Raw genomic sequence first — 19259 nt, forward strand, 5'->3', positions numbered from 1 at the left:
CTGGGTCCACAGAAAACACATGGTGTTCATATGATGAAGTTCTCAGCATACGTAGATGCAAGCAAAGAAGGATTTTATTTCACATTCATGATCAACTGAGGCACACATAAATAACTGTAATTTTTATATCATCATTTAGCTACACCCTGAAAGAAAGAAAAAGCTCTAGTTCTACACAGAGATCAAAAGAGAAGCTATTGTCTTCCAAATTGCCATCAAGCTCTAATACAAAATTGGTACAACAGTCTGTGGAATGCTGATAACATTCAGTGCTGCAGTTAGCTACAGATTGTCTGAAGTATGGAAAAGTCAAAGCAGAGATGATTTAAAGGGAAAGATGGCATTGCTCGATTAAATTTTACTGGTTTGGGTTGAATTTTCCAGGCATATGATAAAGACAACTGATAATTGTGAAATAGTAATTTCTAATTTCCAAGTAAATGACAAGAGAATTAAAAAATAAGAACATCTCTTTCAGACTACAGCTTCTTTTAAAGATTTTTTATTGAAATAAAATTAAAAGAGAAACTGTTCAGCTTTAGAAATTGGGTGACTGGGAAGTGATCCATGAAGACCTATAGCTTGCTTTGAAAGTCATCTGTGTTCTGCTAATCCCCAAGCAATTGCTTCTCCTTTATTATTTCACATTTGCAACTTTTGAATGTTCCATGCAAAATATCATAAACAAGTAAATATGAAGTAAAAATCCTTATAAATTCAAACTTCAAGGTCATTGTTCTATTTTGATGTGTAATAAAATGTTGATTTGCAAAGAAAAGCAATTTACATCCAGTGTCTCACAAGCCTGAACCCAGAGTTAACATGTTAATTTTGCTGTGCCCTAAGCAATGCTGAAATGATCTGAAGAAATCACTTGCCAAAACAAAAGCATGCTTTATGATAAAATAAAGCATATGGAAACAAAACAGCTAAGTGAAACAAACAGACTGCACTGAATCACATTCCTAGATTAAACATCCTTAATATAATAATTACATATACAAGGGTACCCAGAGCCTAAGCTGTAAAAGCAAATTGCACACTAGGATCATACAGTAAATTGTTTCTGCATACACCAGCAGATTTGGAATAGTATTAAATAGTATTTTGAATTTTAAATACAGTTGACTTAAGTATTATTGTTAGAAATAGAATTTCTTTTTGTTAGAAAAGATTACAAGCCAATCTATTGCCTATAAAAATGCTAATAAATAGACAACATTGATGTTATAAATACAGCAGTATATCTTCTTAAGCTTTAAGATAGAAAAAGTTAGGGTAGTTTGGTATTAGGAACAAAGGATTAAAAAAGTAACTTAAAGAGCAAAAACAATAAATATAATAATAAATAGGGTAGGTACACCAAGCAATACCAGAAATAATCCAGTAATTCTTAATATATGGAAATTGCCATAAACATGAAACCCTCGCCATTTTCAAAGTGTATGTTTATTATAATCAGCTGAATGTAAGGGAGACAAAATTAAATTGAAAATAAAAGGAAAGAAGAGAGATGAGGAAAATTATTTTAATTTTTAAATGGGACTTCCTTTCTATTACAAGTTCGAACCAGAAACTGCACAGATGCATCTGTGTTCAGAACTAATGTAACACATTAAAAGATAAAAGAAAACAAGCAAGATGTGCTAATGCAAGGTACTGGAGGAAACAACATGTAAGTACAGGTCAGAGAAGGGCAAATATTTGTAATCAAACATGTAGAAGCATGTTAATACAAATAGTAGCACTAGTCAGTTATAAGTTGTCCATCCATAAATATTCACACAAGCATGTTTTCATTTGAGCACTGTGTTTGAAAACATTTCTCTACAATTTAGGACAGAAATTCTGAATCTTAAATAAAGCAGTACCTACTAATAACAAAGAGCTCCTTGACTCCTTACTAGAGACCTGAAAGAGACATAATGGTCTAATAAGGACATGCTCATTCACATTACAAACAAACAAACTGAAATCAGGAATCTCTGACCTAGGAGACCAGGATACAGGAGTATTGGAAGGAGCACCTTTCCTTGGTCAAAGGAGGCTTGGGTCAGAGAGCACCTAAACAAACCTGACATCCACAATCCCACAGGCCCTGTCAAGATGCATTCGTGAGTGTTAAGAGAGCTAAAGAACACCACAGCTAGTCTGCTCACAATCTTTGAAAGGCCACAGAGAAAAGGAGAGGTGCCTGAAGGCTGGAAGAAAGTAAATATCACCCTGGTCTCCCAAAAGGGCAAGAAGAGGGACCCAGGGAATTACTGGTCAGTCAGCCTCATCTCAATCCCTGGAAAGGTGCTGGAGTGCCTTATTCTGGAGGTCATCTCTATCCACATGGATGACAAGAAGCTAATCAGGAGAAGTCAGTATGGATTCAATGAAGATAAAACATGCTTTATCAACCTGACTGCCTTCTGTAGTGAAACAAATACCTAAGTGGATGAGGGGAGAGCAGAAGTCACTCTCTGCCTTGACTTTAACAAGGCTTCCAACACTTGTCTCTACAACATCCTCATAGAAAAAACTCAGAAGGAGTAGACTGGATGAGTGGACAGCAGGGTGGATTGAGAACTGGCTAGACCAGAGGGTCATAATCAGTGTGACAGAGTCTGATGGAGAAATCTGTCACTACTGGTGCTCCCCAAGGTTCAATACTGAGCCCAGTATTGTTTAACTTGTTCATCAGTGGCTTGGATGAAGGGGCAGATGCCTCCCCAGCAAGATCACTGATGACACAAAGATGGTAGATGTGGCCAATACCGCAGAGGGCTGTGCAACCCTTCAAAGGACTTCAGTGGGTGGGAGAGATGGGCAGAGAAGAACACTCTGAAATTCAACAAAGGCAAATGCAGGTCCTGTATCTGGGGAATAATAACCCCCCACACTAGCATAGGCTAGAAAGAAACACTGCAAAGATTAACCTGGGAGTCCTGGTGTACAAAATGCTGTCCATGAGCCAGCAGTGTGTCCTGGGCCACATTACAAAGAGCACTGGCAGCAGAGCAAGGGAGGTGATCCTACTCAGCCCTGGTGAAGACACATATGAAGTGATGTGTTCAGTTCTCGGCTCCTCAGTACAACAGAGACATGGAGCTCCAGGAGAGGGTCCAAAGGAGAGCAGCAAAGATGATTTAAGGGCCTGGAGCATCTACCTTAAGAGGAACAGCTGAGAGAGTTGGGCCTGTTCAGCCTCGAGAAGAGATGACTGAGAGGGGACTTTTTCAATGTCTAGGTGTATCTGAAGGGAGGGTACCAAGAGGATGGAGCCAGGCTCTTCTCTGTAATGCAAAGCAGTAGGAAAAGATGCAATGGGCAGAGCATGATGTACAGGAAGTTCCATCTGAATGTGAGGAAGAACTTTTTTAAAATGCAGGTGGCCAATATTGCCCAATATGTTTAAAAGTCTTCATTTGACTTCATTATGGGGCAGAGTGAACCTTCAGCAATTTTGTAAACAATTAAAAACTGGGAGGAGGGCCTGATGCACCAGATGGATGGGTTGCCATTTAGAGGGACCTGGATTGACTGGAGAAATTACATAACAGAAGTCCCTTGAAGTTCAATGAAGGAAAGCACAAAAGTCCCACAGCTGGGAAGGCATTACCCTACACATCAGTCTGGGCTGGAGGTTAAGCATCTGGAAAGCAGCTTTGTAAAGAAGGACTTGGAAACCTGGAGGGCACCACTTGAAAAATAAACCAGCAGTGTATATAAATAAATACCTGATGAAGTCAGGGCATATAAAATACGGAGACTCTTTTAATTGGTGTCCACTGACAGAAAAAGGCACAACAGCCAGAAGCTGAAATACAGGACATGGAACTGAAACACAAGAAAAACTTCTTTGCTCTTCTTTCAGAGTGTCAACCATAGAACTGGTTGTCCAGAAAAAGGTTGTGAAGGTGCTCGAAAGTCAACTACAAATATACTCAGTATCCTGCTCAGGCTGACTCTGCTCTGACCTGTAGGAATGGCCTTGTCAATCTTCAGACATCCATAATGACAACCATTCACAAAATCTCAAAATTCTGTGATCCTCTGGCATTTTGACTGCCAAACTCATTTTTCTAAACCTTTCTATTTCATGCCATCTACCTTTCTTCCTCCTGCAAAGTTTACCCTAAATTACCACATCATTTCTGATTGCTTTCTCCCCCCTGCCTTCACTTTTATGTCCAAGACCTTGTCCAAATGACTGTTCTCTCCCACTCCAACTGCTCTCGATTTCATAATTATCCCAGTTGTGCTGAAATTGCTATTTCAGGAATGAGTTTCTTCTGCTGACCAGAAATAGCCTACCACATCTTAGACAGAAAGGAAGAAAAAAAATTTAAAAATGGATTTGTAAAGGGGTAACGAAACTAAAATTTTTTACACAAGAATTTTCATATGAGTCAGTGAAAGAAAAATAAAGAGATCTTATGCCTTCACCAATGCTCAGTATCTGAAAAAAAAAAAACCAAAACAATTCTCTTCCTTTTCCTTCTAATCCATCCCTCAGTGTTTTCATTCCTTGTGATGCCTTTATCACTTGAGCACATTTATGTTACCACTCCTTTAAACACCTGCCTGTTACATTTATGGTGTCTGCTCCTTAAGTTGTTTCTCATCCTATGTGAAACTGTAAGCTTTCTAGGACAGGCACCAGTATTTTGTTCTCTGACAGCACAGGGGTCTCTTAGCTGTTAAGACTGTACTAGTGATAGAAGATCTCGTCTGTGCCTTGGCCCAGATATACACTTTTTCTGCTCATCACATTTTTGTCTAAGAGCTGTTCATCACATTTAAGTGCACAGGATCCAAGGCACAGGGTATAACATTCAAAAGCAGCATTAAAGACTTCGCCATACTGATGGCTCCTAATAACATGTTTTTCTCCTTTGAAAGGTCTATTCCTTCTTTTCCATTGATACCAAATGATATAACTCATACTGAATTCTCTGTTGAATAAATATATAAATAAATAAATGAATAAATTAAAGCAGCCCAAAATCTTCAAGACTTAATTTGCAATAATGTGGTCATGGAGGGTCCTGCTTAACTTCACATAGCTTTGGAAAAGATTAATATTTAGGCATACGCAAAAACTAGAGGGACATAATTTTATATGGATATAATATTGGTGATTCAATCTATTTTCAAAAAATACAAGCACAGGGCAATAACCTTACTGGACATGTATTTTAATTAGGATGATAGAATGCACTTTATCTAAATATATTTTGACAAGTGCTCTAAAGTATCAGTCCTTACAGCTGGAGATATGAAGCAGCTTTTTGAAGAAAACATACCTTTTCAGAAAGGAGGAGCAATTTGCAAAGCTTTCAAAGATGTTTAACAATTTCCTCTCAGGGAATATGTATGCATGTGTGTTAATAAATAGAAAAAAATATGCATTTTTGTTGTCACACCTGAATTGGAGAATGAAGAAATAGTGAAATACAGTTTGTATAATGCCACAAAGTAAGCTTCTCTTTGTAAAGCTCACATTTTCTGTTTTTCTGTCCTGACTAACCATGTAACATAAAAATTGGTAAATACAGATGAAAGGAGTGTGTGAAGTAGTAGATAGGATAAAAAAGTTCTCACATCTTGAGAATGGCATTGCCATTATATGATGTCTTCATGACATTTTATTGCTCAAAGACTTCTTGAGTTCAAGCCTTCTAATAATTCCAAAAGTTAGTCAAAAGGAAAGAAAAATTAGCTATTTTCACAGATTTAGCAAAAAACCCTCATACCTTATGTTTTCTCTTTAACCCATCATTTAAACACCACGAATCCTGTGTGAGAGGTTTTAAGAATTTAGATTATATTGTGAGCTGTACAGTGTCAATAACACATGCTGGCACCAGATTTAAGAAAATAGTTCCAGAATAAGAAACATAAAAAATTACTGCTTTAGCCCTTGAATCAGTTAGTATATTATATAATTTTTTTCACAATCCTTTATTGCATAGCAGCACAGGTTTCCTGACAACATTTTGTTCACTGTAGCTTCTGTGGGCACACAGAACCAGTGATCTGAAGCCCTGACCAATATGCTGTGACTGACATGCAATTCAGCATTTAACCCTTGCTGTAGAAGATATATAAGAAGTGATATGTACTTGACCCTCTCCTCAGTGTATGTGGGTTCACTATTAATCTTCAGCAGACAGTTTTAAAATACTGTAGAAAAATCTTTTGTTCCAAATGATCACAAATACATGGACTTAGTAACTGTCTTCTAGCTATGAAAGATAAATTTATGAATTAAATTTGCTAGTACAGCTATTCCCTGAGAACTGTGTACTACTATCAGGTTGTTTGATTTTTACAGTGATAATTTCCAAATGTAGAGACACACACAGTGCTGTATATTCTGATGTTCAGAATCATTTTGCCCTTAAAAGTTCTATCAAGCTAATACAGGACATAAGAACAACCAGAAAGGAAATAAAATCCAATTCATTAATTTTTTTACTTTTTATAGTAGACAGAAAATGTCATCCTTTTGGCTACCCAGTTTTTTTTTCCCTCGCTATGTATACGTGCTTGACAAAGGATAATTTACACCAAGGATTTTATTCTGTTCCAGTCACATCAATGCTGACCTGTATTAACTGCATCTAGATAGAACTGCTTACCTTACTTTGAATGCAACTGATTGAACAGGGCTTTTGGCAGAAGTTGAATATGGGTCTCAATAATTTAAGAAATTGTAAAATTTTTGGGTTTTTGTCAATTAACATCAATATGTAACTTTAGAATCCCATTAGGGTCAGTGTTTCTACCACAGAATAAATATATGTATTCATATAAATACACATATGTTTACACACATTCTATGAAGTGAATCCAGGAATTTGCAACCACTGTGTAAAGCTGATGAAACTCCAGCATAGGCCACTGCTTATGAGTGCAGATGAATTTCTGACATTTTTTTACTTATGCTGATATAAAAACTGATTTGGACTACTGACCTTGGATACAGGACAGTGCATATATCTTGTCAGGGATCTAATGCAAAGCTTGATAGAAAAATTCAGATTGGTTTTAAGGCACAAAGGAAAATCATTCAAACTTATGCAGCATAAGGTAAAAGCTTTTGAATAATACAGTTTAAATCTTTAAAAGATCTTTCTTTTCTTCAGTTATTTTCTTCAACCACTAGATAATATTCGGTAAACAATAAATCACTCTTTCACACAACATCCTCCTTCCTGTTCTGAATACCTGAACAAGTAATATCACAAGAAAATTTTGAAGGTGTTGGTATACTTAGAAACACATATTTCGCCAAATAACTTTTGACATTTTTCCTATTCTCCCATACTTAATTTCTTTCATCACACAAAACCTCAGAATATTTTCTTTTCTTTTCTTGTGGTAGCAAAGACAAAAACCATGTAGCAAATATTTCTTAAAGCCATCATAATTTCGTTATAAATCTGCATAGGAAAAAGAAAATGCTGCCTATAATAGTAAGTTATAACTAAGATATGTTTCTAGAGAGAGACATAGAGCTATCTGTCTATAACAAATACAGTGAAGATGTGTCTTCTAGAAAGTACTGCAGGTGCCTGCAAGGTACTTTCCTGTTGTATTATAGTTGGTTACTGCACATCCATTTACAATGCTGAACTTATTGATCAGAAGTGGTTCCAAACGAGCCATTTTCAGCATCAATAGGTAGGTCTCATGTTTCATTGTAGGTGAAACTTGTAGCTGTGGGGATTTTTTCCTGTGGTTATTTTTGCCTTGCTTGGGGAGGGGGATTGGTTATGTCTAAATATGTAAACTGTGTCCCTTTATACACAAGAGCAGTCAAATTTTGTGATACACTAGACTACCTCTCAGTGACCTTACAATCTTCCTTTGAAATTTTCAACAATGGCTGCATTTTTAAAATGCCATGGCAACCAAATCCTGTTGACTTTTAAAATATGTAGATTTTATTTGCAAAGGAGTAACTTTTACCCACACAATAAATTAAACAATATTATTTCAGTATGAAGACTCTTTTAAGCAGAATAATTGGCATCGATAGCACTTACCTGATTGTGTGGAATAGAGGTTATACAGCTCTTTTCCATTTCAAAACCATGCAATAGCCATTTTAAAAAAATAATGCAATGTTTGAAATTTATGAAAAATTAGGTTTTTACTGCAAATGATTTTTAAGAGGCTTCTAGACACAAATAGTGCAATTTTTTACATTGTAGTTAAAAGAAATGTGCCATATATAATTATTGATAGATAGTGCATACAGACCAGGAGGTTTAGGTCAGTTGATATGTTAATCAAGTAATGAGTACTGCATTCCATCATAAAAAGAATGTCAAGCCTCTTTTCACGAAGAGAAATCAGCTCCATGACTATCAGACTATTACCAGCCTACTGAAAGGACTTAAAGAAATCAATATCACACAGAAAGATGGATCGAGCATGAATCAATGTTGGCAAGCACATAACCAAACAGACATGGAATTAAACAAGAAGGAAAACAAAATTACAAGCCAAATCAAAACTAAACCAAACGAAACCAACAAAGATTGTCGCTTAACCTGTTTTGTCAGAGCTGGTATTGATGGTATTGGTAGTGATGGAAGTGAAGGTAGTCTTTGCGCTGTCCTTGGTAGTAACAGATTTCTGCTTATTTTTCATGGCTTCCAGTGCTTTGAGCTTCTTGGCATGTTTAGTGCCTTTGTAGTGGGCCGCAGCCTGGCTCTACAAAGGAGAACAAAATGAACCATGCAATCAGGCTCATTTCTAAACTGGCATTCTCTGTATTAGTACAAATACAGACTACCTTTCAATAATGGGTACCACTTACATTATCCAAGTAGCGACCAAACAGAAAATTATAATTAGAATGATGCTTGGAAAACAATGGAAAGAGTACTAGAGCCACGCAAATTCAATTAATACAGTATATTACTGTATAACAGTAGATTAATTTCAGACCAAAATTAGGTTGTTTTAGTCTACCTTGCTACCATTAATTTTTCTATTAAGATTTATGTTGCTTTCACATGAAAAAAAATTCTCAGGCAACAGGGAGGATGGCTTTCTACTCCTGATAGCTTAGTACTTTTACAGTTTCTATTTCAAACTAGAATTTTCATCAAAGCTTCCTTTAAAGAACAGTTTACTACTTACAGTGGTATCAGCAACTTCTCAGAAAAGACTGACAGTAAAAATCAAACCAAAAATATCCCAGCCCAAAACTAAAGAACGAAGCCCAAACGAAAGAAAGCAAAATATAAAACACACCCTTCAAAGCCCATCAGCAAAGACTTAACTGAATGTGAGGCAGACGTGTAATTATCTGTCTTTTTAAATATAATTTTTTTAAAAAATTAAAAAAAAGAGAGGATTACTTCTGTTCACCTGCTACAAAAGGTAGTGTTTGAAATTCAAAGCCAGGAGCATCTTTCAAAGGAGAAAGCTCCCACAAATCCTGTAACAGTCCCAAATATATTTTGGCTACTTCATACCGCTAAGCTAAAATAGATTTGTATATGCACTGCTATTAAAATTCATGCATTACATTACAAATAACTTTATTATTTCAAGAGTTATTACCAAATTTATTCATTTATGTGCAAGTATATTTTAAGATTAGTATTTGAACTATTTAATTAAACCTTATATTAAAACCACTAGAATTTGGATGAATATTCAGAGTTTTTTTCTTCACTAATTTAAAGTTTTAGAAGAAAGAAAGTCTTTCAGTTGATAAGCTGACAATATGAAAAATTGCTTATATCTTTCCTTTGGAACTTCAAACTTTATGGAAAGTAACTCCTTTATTACTTGAAAGAGAAGTTAATACTTCAGAAATGTAGTCAAAATTTAGCTATTACAGAATTGAAAAAATGAAAAGCAACAATTCTGGGCCAGCTCAAGGACCCATAAAGGTATTTTCTTTTTAGAAAATGTGAAACAATAGAAGATAGAACATAAAAGAAAGATAAATGCTTTCTATTGTGGAATCAAAAGAATCAAAACATATATATGGAATTTAGTGGCTGTAAACCTAAAGTATCAAATGGGATAAAAAGACAGTCATTCCAATTACTAAGCTTATGCAGGTAGAAGAATCCTGTATTATCTGGCATTTATTAGTCATTAGACTGTTATTTAATGCTATTTGTTGTCCCTAATTTTGGGGAGAGTTCTAGTGACTAACTACCACTCTACGGATACATAGAGTGAATTATGACTTTCAGCTTACATGAAAAGTCTTGATTCCTTCCAGATGCCTGAGATTTGAAAAGCATAAGGTGAGTAGGAAAGAATTAGGAGTCCTTGTCTAAAACAAATTCACAATATATGTGTAAGTGTATACATGTGTAGATATAAACACACACACACTCTTGGATATCAAGATGCATCATTCAGTTTGGTTGAAAAGCCAGTTTTTCTATACCTAAAATAATGTAAATATTGTATAAGGTACCCTTATTGAAAGAACACTGGACAGTGAAGTTTTTAATTAGAAACAACTTGAACAGAAACAGCACAATCATGCACCTTTTACAATTCTCAACACATAACATTGAGACATACTGTAAGCCAAATACAAACAGTCAGAGGATGTTAATTATAATCAAACCGAAAGACCAGTGTTAAGTTACAATGAAGCATTAAAAAATGACATAATACTGTACACCCTTGTGTTGCTATCACGTCAACTATTTTTAGAGTTTCTAGTCAAATTTAATCATCAGTCAGCTTCAGGTTCTGACTGCACTTTCTTCCCCTAAGAGTGTCACTAGTCAAACATCTGAAACATATTCATGACATGGTCCTTAATACTGAACTAAAAATGCTGATATTAGTTTGATACAAACCTCAGCTTTCTTATTGCTGGCAGAGAACCCTAAGTTTAATTATTCTGCATCCACAGCTCTTTCTGAATTCTCTCAGCTATAGTTCCACAAACCTCATCTCAAGTTGTATGTTGGATGCTGAAGGAATATATAATGAGGGCCTTTGCAGAACTTGGTGACCTTTTCATTGCTCTGAAATATATGAATGAAATTGCTCTAAAATGGAAACACATTGCTCGAATTTACAGGTATGATAGCTGCTACTCAGAGCTGTCCATAACTCACTTCCCACAGAGCACTGCTAGTTTACCCAGCCTCTACTTAAATAAGGTCTTCAAGTCTTTTTATTTCAAAGTCTAAATCTCCTTCCTCTGCAGTGACATGAAGCCATCTAAACTTGTTTCAATATAACTGCAGCTGGCATGTTAATGGGAGTTCTATGTGAGAGCAAACAGATTGCTCCTAAGCATTTAACCAGCTCCAAATTAGATTATGCTGAACTTTTACAACTGAACTGGAACCCTAATTAAAAAGACCACAAAAAAGAAAAGAAAAAAGAAAAAAAGAAGAGTTCTGTCATTATCTCTCCTTGCAGGAGTAAGATGTAGGAGATGTAAAAATATCCATAAATATATATTTTTCATCAAAGCAACATAAAATATAGTACCTTACTGAATAATTTCTTGCAGCCTTAAGAGGACCAAAATCATTCTTGCTGCTTAAATGGCTTTTACTTGTAGCCTATAAAATTAATTGCTGAAAGACTATTTACTTGTAGGATGAATACAAAAGCAAGATAGATCATAAAATATAATTATTCCCAACTTTCATGCTGAATTAAGCAATAATAGGAGAAGAGTGGAAGAACAAGTTAAGTACTAGTTTTTACTGCTAACCATGATGCTCAACTGAGTAAAGAGACTGTACCCTCACAGAAAGGTGAGAAGGGTCTCCTTCTGGAACACTTTTACATGTAAAAGAATACGTTAGAAGAATACTTTAGGAAAGAGCTTACTTTCTTCCTTCACCACAGTTTCCATGTTTGATGCACAGAATTAATCCTAGCATTGCGAACACAAGTCACTGCCAGCTAACACCAGTGATGAAACAGAGAAATATGTGAAATATTGCAGGTGTAATGTTATAGAGAACTTTAGGAAACTATAACCATTCTTGAAAATTATGCTCAACATGAAAGTAAAAATAATTTTATTATTATTTATTATAATAATAAATAATTACGCAACATATAAAGAATATTAAATATAGTAATATTATTCTATACTTAATATAATGATATAAAGATATAATTTTAATAATTTTTTATTGCTGCTTTGTATCTAACTTGAAAACTCAAGAATCCTTAAATAGATTTTGAGGATCCTGATCCTGGAAATTACATGTAGACAAACTTTGGTCTCTGGGAACTACTTCAATGAAGTGGCAAAATGTCTGCTAGCAAATCACTTTTCAATGTTATTTGTAATGACTTCCTGCCTATTTGAGCAGTAGAAGTCAATTTAAGCATGTCCTAATATTTTCCTCTGGTTCTATGTACCACTGTTAAATAATTAGGGACCTTTCTAAGCCATACATTTTATAACCCTGACAAATTGCTCAAATATAAAAAAGGATTTGTCTATAAAATCTGTCTGTATATTTATGTTATAACCACACAGATGAACATACTATAAAAGAATAAAAATACTGTATGCAGATGTGAACAGTTAGAAAACAGACTCGTAGTGTAAAACTCAGCTGTATTTTCCTTGCTTAAGTGCAGTATTGTACCACAATCACATCATATTACCAAGCAAATTGAAATGTGTAAAATACACTGAGAAAGATGAAATGTTTTAAGCAATCCAGACAGTATTCTCTTACAATTACAGTCAACATATCTACATGGCAGTCTTCAAAATAAGTTTGTCTGCCTAACTAATGTACTTCACTGGATTATATGCCTTCTCACTTACGTTCTTTAGGCAGTGGGCCAACAAAAACATTGTGCTTAGTTTTTGCATTGAGAAAAAAAAAACAGGTCTTGTCCTATTCTCAGAGAGTTTTCAACTTTGCAGCACTGCATCTTCTTTTTCATATTCCTCCAGATCCACCTCATGTTACCATTCCTCTTACAGATTGTTTTCCTGCCTTAATCACTCCCTCTAGGCAACACCTTCATAATGAAAGCAAATTCAAATAAAATAAGCCTTTTGCAAAAGGTGTAGTGAATATGTTCCGCTGATTCTTCCTCACAAAATTACATCCAACTGTCTTGCATTATGTCTTTCTCATTTCACAATGCATTTTGAAAGATATCTCTTATCTGTTGTGGAGAAGGCTCCATGCTTTTATCAGGCTAGCTAGTAGCAAGACTAGAGTCTGTCTGCACCCTAAGAAAGCACAAAACTGAGAGGGCTGAGAGTGCTGGAAAATCTATTCTGTCTGCCTGGGACTTCAAAAGTTCACGCCATTCTTTTTTTTTTTTTTTTTTTAACCAGCTACGGGATGCTACCCTCACCTCTGTTATTATTCACAATACAATAGTAGTAATTTTGGCTAATACAGCAACTGATGTCAGGATTCTCCAGAACAAAAAAAATCTGAATCAATTTTTAAAAATTAGGTACCCAGTTCAAACTAATACTGCCAGTGAGCTGGGCACACACAGAAAGCAATAATATACAACTGCATAAGCCAAGAAGGCTTCTGTTCTTGATGAAGTCAGGGAAATTTCTTGTGAGAGGTCTATCACACATTATCATAATCTCTGAGTATAAATATTTTCCTATAGTTGGGCTGTCAATAAGTCCTTGAAAAATAATTTTACTGGTGTCCTAAGCATACAAGAAAGTGATAAAATTCAAATGACCTTTTTATTTTTGGAACAAGCATGTCATTTTTTCTAGTGGCTCCAAAGCCTGGCCAGACAGTGGTGACAGCATTGCCCAGGGAAGGTTGCAGGGAAGGATGCAGCTGAGACATCTATATCCTACCAGTTAAGGGCCATTTACATAACCAGAGATGATCTCTATGGAACTTCTCCAGTAAGTAAACTGGAGAAGTTTACAGGGAGAAAGTCTAACAGCTCTGAGATGCCCAACACTTTGTTCAGCCCAAAGCAGGGCTCTAACAGTGAGAAAAAGTTAAAATTTTTGTAGAGGATTGTGCAGTCTTTTTCATAGAAATGTAGTTACTCTATTTAGCAGGTAAGCTTTTATATAAGCCTATATTAAATTTAAAAAAAATACTTTCTTACAAGTTTGTTTGCCCAGTGAGTGCACATAGGAAATTCAGAATTACACACAAGTCCTGTGCTTACCCACTAGAAAACAGAAAAACTCCACAGACTTTAGCAGTTTCACAGACACTGTACATGAAACAACTAATTACCTGTGCAAGCCTTTGCAGAGTAGGAGATTAAGTAAAAACATGTAATTTTTAAAGATGGTGTCAACATGATGACATGGTTCATCTTGAACAAGTACCCTAATTTCTGCCTGATACACACAAATTCAATCTGCAGTCAATTATGGTGCAGATAAATTTTGCCTGTCATTATTTCTACCTTCTGCTATGCTTATCTTTATCTTCTGAGTTGTGCCACTTAAATTTTTTGTGCAGTTTATCACAACAAAACTCTGTAATTATCTAATTATTCACTCAGATGTAATTGTGGTACTAAACACCAATGATATGTTAAAATTATTTCTTTCAGATATGTTCTGAGAGGAGGCTTTTGCCCCCTAAACTGTGATCAACCAATTTACCCTTTCTCTAGAACCAAATATATAATAACAGGTCAAGAACCACAACGGTCTTTTCTGCAGAAAACAACCCAAAAGAATTCTCCATCATTACGGCAGAATAAAATATCCCAATATATTATTCCCCAGGTATTTATGTTTCTATGGAAAGAAAACTCCCTCTTTCTACTCCCTCTTCTCCTTCCTAAAGCATTTATTCAGTATACTCATTAATGTAACCTGAGACTCTCTGATAGAGTGAATGAGTGCTTCCTGAGCTCACTAGCACCCTTGCATAATTAATCTGCTCTACCCCACTCCCTGTTCTTGGGCTTCTTCCAGAGTAATTTCTATAATGGTGAGGGATTGCACCTGGCAAGAGCCTGCATCACACTGAGAGATTGGCATTGACACCATTCTTATGGTAAAACCATCCATAGTTTAGCAAAATCAATTTCATCTTCATTATGAAAAGGAATATAATATTTTCATTATGGAAAGCAAAACTTGTTTTATCTTGGTCAGATGAAGAAGGTAAAAATTTCCTACCTAACTTCACTTGTTCCATAAGACAGTATGTTTTTGATCATGTACTGCCATTGAGTGTGACATTACCTGAAATAATTTAGACAAGATACAAAAATCTGCCTGAATATAACACACTGCATTCTGAGGCAACATACACTGTGCCAAAATATATAAACTGAAGGGAATATAACTCAATCAGTCAGTTCTCATACTGGCTTTTTCCTTTAAGGACACCAGTACTTTCATGCAGCACAACAAAATTTTGTCACATGTTGAAATACAATAAACAGGCCGTTCATTTTGCCATCTATTCAATCCTTTTTATTGCTAAGAAAAAGCAGTTTTAAGCTTATTTTGACAAGGTTATCAAGTTCTAGAATCTGGAATTTTGTATATTCTGTCTTGCAAAGCAATATGGTTGTTTAGGGGGATGCTCTTTCGATGGGGAGATGAAACGTGGTCTTTTGAAAACTGCTGTCATCAATAAAATTAACTTTAACATTTAATCTCATTTTTACTGTATTAATTTGCAGCATCATTTATTTTCCCCATAGAAAATCTTACTGTATTTAGAGTTTCAAGAGAATATTAAACTAATTTGCTATTTTTTTTAAAATTTTGATTAATCAAGTTATTAATCTCAGATTAATATTAGAATGATATACCAAAAAAAAAAAGTTAATCTATATACACTGCTATGAGCTATGCATACCATAAAATAAAGCATATATTAATTCAGCTTAGTAAATATAATATGCTTCCAGTTTTGAATCTGGAACTGATATATTCCAAATGGAGAACATGAACAAATGATATGTGCTACTGGTATTTTGTAGAAATGTACCCCAGATTCCTTGCACTAGCAGTGGACACCACCACATATTTTTATACATTGTATTAATAAGGTAAATTTAGTTCAATAATCAGGTTATACACAAATTATGTTTATTTCAAAACAGCAGATCCTGTTGAACTTAACATCAATTTTCTGAATAGTGTTGAAAATTTCTTTTTTTTCTGGTGTCATCAAAAGAATGACAGTGTTGGATATGGAGCAAGCACCTGTTTGAATAAGAGTTTGTTCACAACACCTAATTGGAGTAAAGGGTCTACACATATGTTTACCTGCCCAGACACTCATCTAATTTAGAAACTTTTCACTGTTTGAACAAAACCCACTTGATTCCCTCAGCATGCATCTTGTGAACTTATAACTAAAGAAAGTTGAGTAGGTGGGTTTGGAGTATCTTGTCTGAGTGCTTTCACCTGCTTTCTGTTGCCAAGGAAACTGTTTCTGTCTGTTTACATTCACAATAAAAATCTCATTGAATTCTGATATTTTTTGCCTGAAGCAAAGCACCATGGAAGAGTGGTGGTCAGACACAAAGATACTACAAGAAATTTAATGGAAAACAGGAAAGGCTCAAAAAGTGCATATTTAATTATTAATTCCTTACGATTTGAACCTTATATTTGAAATTAAAAACAAGTTAATATGACTTCTATACACAAAACCATAAAAGAGAGTACACAGAGTTATTGTAACTGCTCCTAAACAGTCTTAATACATTTATTGCAATCACTGTTTTTAATACTATAATTACTAGAAGTTTTTCAAGTTTCAGTTTTGTGTTCAGAAAAATATTGATTCAACTTTCTGATTCTTTCATTAAAATATACACTTAAACAGATTTTTCATTTTGGATTCTCAATATATATTTCAATAATTATTTTAATGTCCTTTAAATCAGCTCCTACTCATAAGCAGAAATTCAAAACCTGCAATAAGAAATAGAAATGCTCAAATTTCCTCATTAGAACCCTATTTTATGTGAGCTTGACTGTAGGTTCTCAGGTTAAATCTCCAGCCTTCTTCTAGAAGGCTGTAAATATACATAAAATATCATTTGAACTTTTCCACTGTGAAAAGTTGGCACACATGAAAAAAGACTGATAATTTAAGGATGGAAAAGTTCATAGATTGTTACATTCTCTTAATAGCTTGAAAGGCACAAAAGCCTTCTATGTGCAGAAACATAGATAGAGAGGCAGTGCATTTCCTTGGAATAAAAGAACTCTTAGCCCACTAGTTTGCTTATTTAGACACATTTTGTATGTCTAAAAGAGTTCTATGCCAGTAATTTGCTTAAAAAGTTTCACTATAGGTGCATCCACAGGACTTCTCTCTCTAGGCAGAAATACACATTACATGAAAAAAAAAAAAAACAAAAAGAAAAGAAGTAAAATGAATACATGCTACCTACTGGAAACAAAAGTAAATTATTTTATGTAATGAATCAATATAAATAGAACATAAATAGCTAAGTGGCAATAAAAACTAGGGCCATATCATGGAAGTAAATTTGCATTAAAACTAGTTTTATCTAAACAATTACCCAGGGAGAAAATATTTTGGGAAAATATTTATTCCCTTAGATATTTTTATTTGTTTTGCCTTGCTTTCAGTCATCCTTGGATGATTCTGTGATCACATTCAGGGCCTCAGTGAAGTTCACAAGACACTCTATGTACCTACAAGATTTGCCACTACTCTTCTACCAACTCTCACAGGGTCAGAGTCTTACTACTTTGAATCATTACCTTAACACATACCTAGAGCACACAGACCTGCTTGTGAGCAAGCCATTAAATCTGCCATTAAAGTTAGTAATTAAATCAATTAATATGGTTGGTTCTTAAAGTAATACATATATGTGGATAGATCAAGTTGTTCCAAAAGTAGTGAAGGCTGAAAACTGGGTTTATTTAATGAGACATGTAGGCTGTTGCACTACCATCAGTACAGAAATGGCAATGATACCTTCCAGTACAAAGCTGACAGGTCAGAATCTTTTACTCCTTTAAGCGGTTAGGTTCCATGTAGGAAGCCACATTTAGGGATATTAAATAGTATACAAAACTTAAAGAGATCTTCTGACATCACTTACTGTTTACACTGCAGTTACTTTTTGTCTCCTTCCTACAAAAGTTTCTACTTATTTCATATTACACTGAAATCTGAAAATCTGGGTTTTTTTTTTTTTCTCCCATTGAACAAAACCAAATTGAAGATAAAAGAAACTGGCTGCAATCCTATAAACTTTACTTACCCATTTACTGGATAAGAACAGGGCCTCTGAAATCAACTGGGCATTTTAGATGTTGAAGTGCTATAGGACAATGTCTCAGAGATGTTCTATATTTCTACATTGGCTTTAATATTTCTCATCTCCTCTAGTCAAGCACGAGTTATCAGGTTAAAAACTGGAACAGTTATATGAAATCATAATGTGTATAATGTAAAAAAAGGTAAAACTAGACAGGTACAAAAGCCCTTTCTCATTTTAAAACCTAAGGCATTTGTTTGGGCAGAGATTACTTAAAGAGTGAAATTTCCAAATGGTACAGAAATTTAATGCTGACTCCAAAGTTTTTGGAGCAGGCAAATCTCTTCATATCTCTCCACAAGAGTGATTAACAAATTTATACTTATTTATTTGTTCTCTCTTGTTTTTATGTTGTTCCTCCTTTTGATATGGCAGGGCTAAGGAAAAGACAGTAAGTCTTTCCCAGTCCATAAAAAATTATTTTCGGAAAACTGGTTTCTTTAGTAAAAAACCCGTAGAGATTTCTGAACCTTCTTTGAATAAAATGAAAATAGGAATCTTTAACTTGATGAACTGAAACTGTGAATAGCTCTCTGTTGGGATCTGTGATGTCTCACTGCTGGGATAATTAGTATGCCTCAGTGTGCTTTGCAGCACCCCAAATATGCGATGGAGCATGTTGTACTGAAAATTCCTATCTAAAAAAACCAAGAACTCTCAATAAGAAAATCTCCTTAGGGGTTTCCAAGCTGGTGGTGTACATTTGGAGTGTATGGACAGTTTGAACTGATCTGGGCTCAGTGAGCTTCAGGATGATTTCTGGAGTTCAGCCACTACTGAGTACAGGTGAAGCAGCAATATGGGGCAGCCATGTTCTTATGTCTATAGCTTTATAACTTTTAAAACTGATCCCTATAAAATTTATTTAATATGTTATGCTTAAAATTACTATTAAATTGTATAAACCAGTAAGTTCTTTTTTCTCTTGGGTATGTATTCATGACTTATTTTCTGCAAATAAGTGCACAAATATGATTAGCTTTTGCAAATTGCTC

At 34.8% G+C, this 19259-nt stretch overlaps 1 protein-coding gene across 1 annotated transcript in view; it reads right to left on the minus strand.

Annotated features, from left to right (window-relative positions):
• The window catches only part of ZNF385D (zinc finger protein 385D), a 410559-nt gene that overhangs the window by 54031 nt on the left and 337269 nt on the right, over positions 1-19259 (minus strand). Inside the window, exon 5 of the mRNA XM_041466486.1 lies at positions 8553-8715. Coding sequence (XP_041322420.1) covers positions 8553-8715 — 163 coding nt within the window. The remainder of the gene's footprint in view (positions 1-8552; positions 8716-19259) is intronic.

Source organism: Pyrgilauda ruficollis, unplaced genomic scaffold (genome assembly GCF_017590135.1).
Source record: "Pyrgilauda ruficollis isolate IOZ18807 unplaced genomic scaffold, ASM1759013v1 scaffold2, whole genome shotgun sequence".
NCBI lineage: Eukaryota > Metazoa > Chordata > Aves > Passeriformes > Passeridae > Pyrgilauda > Pyrgilauda ruficollis.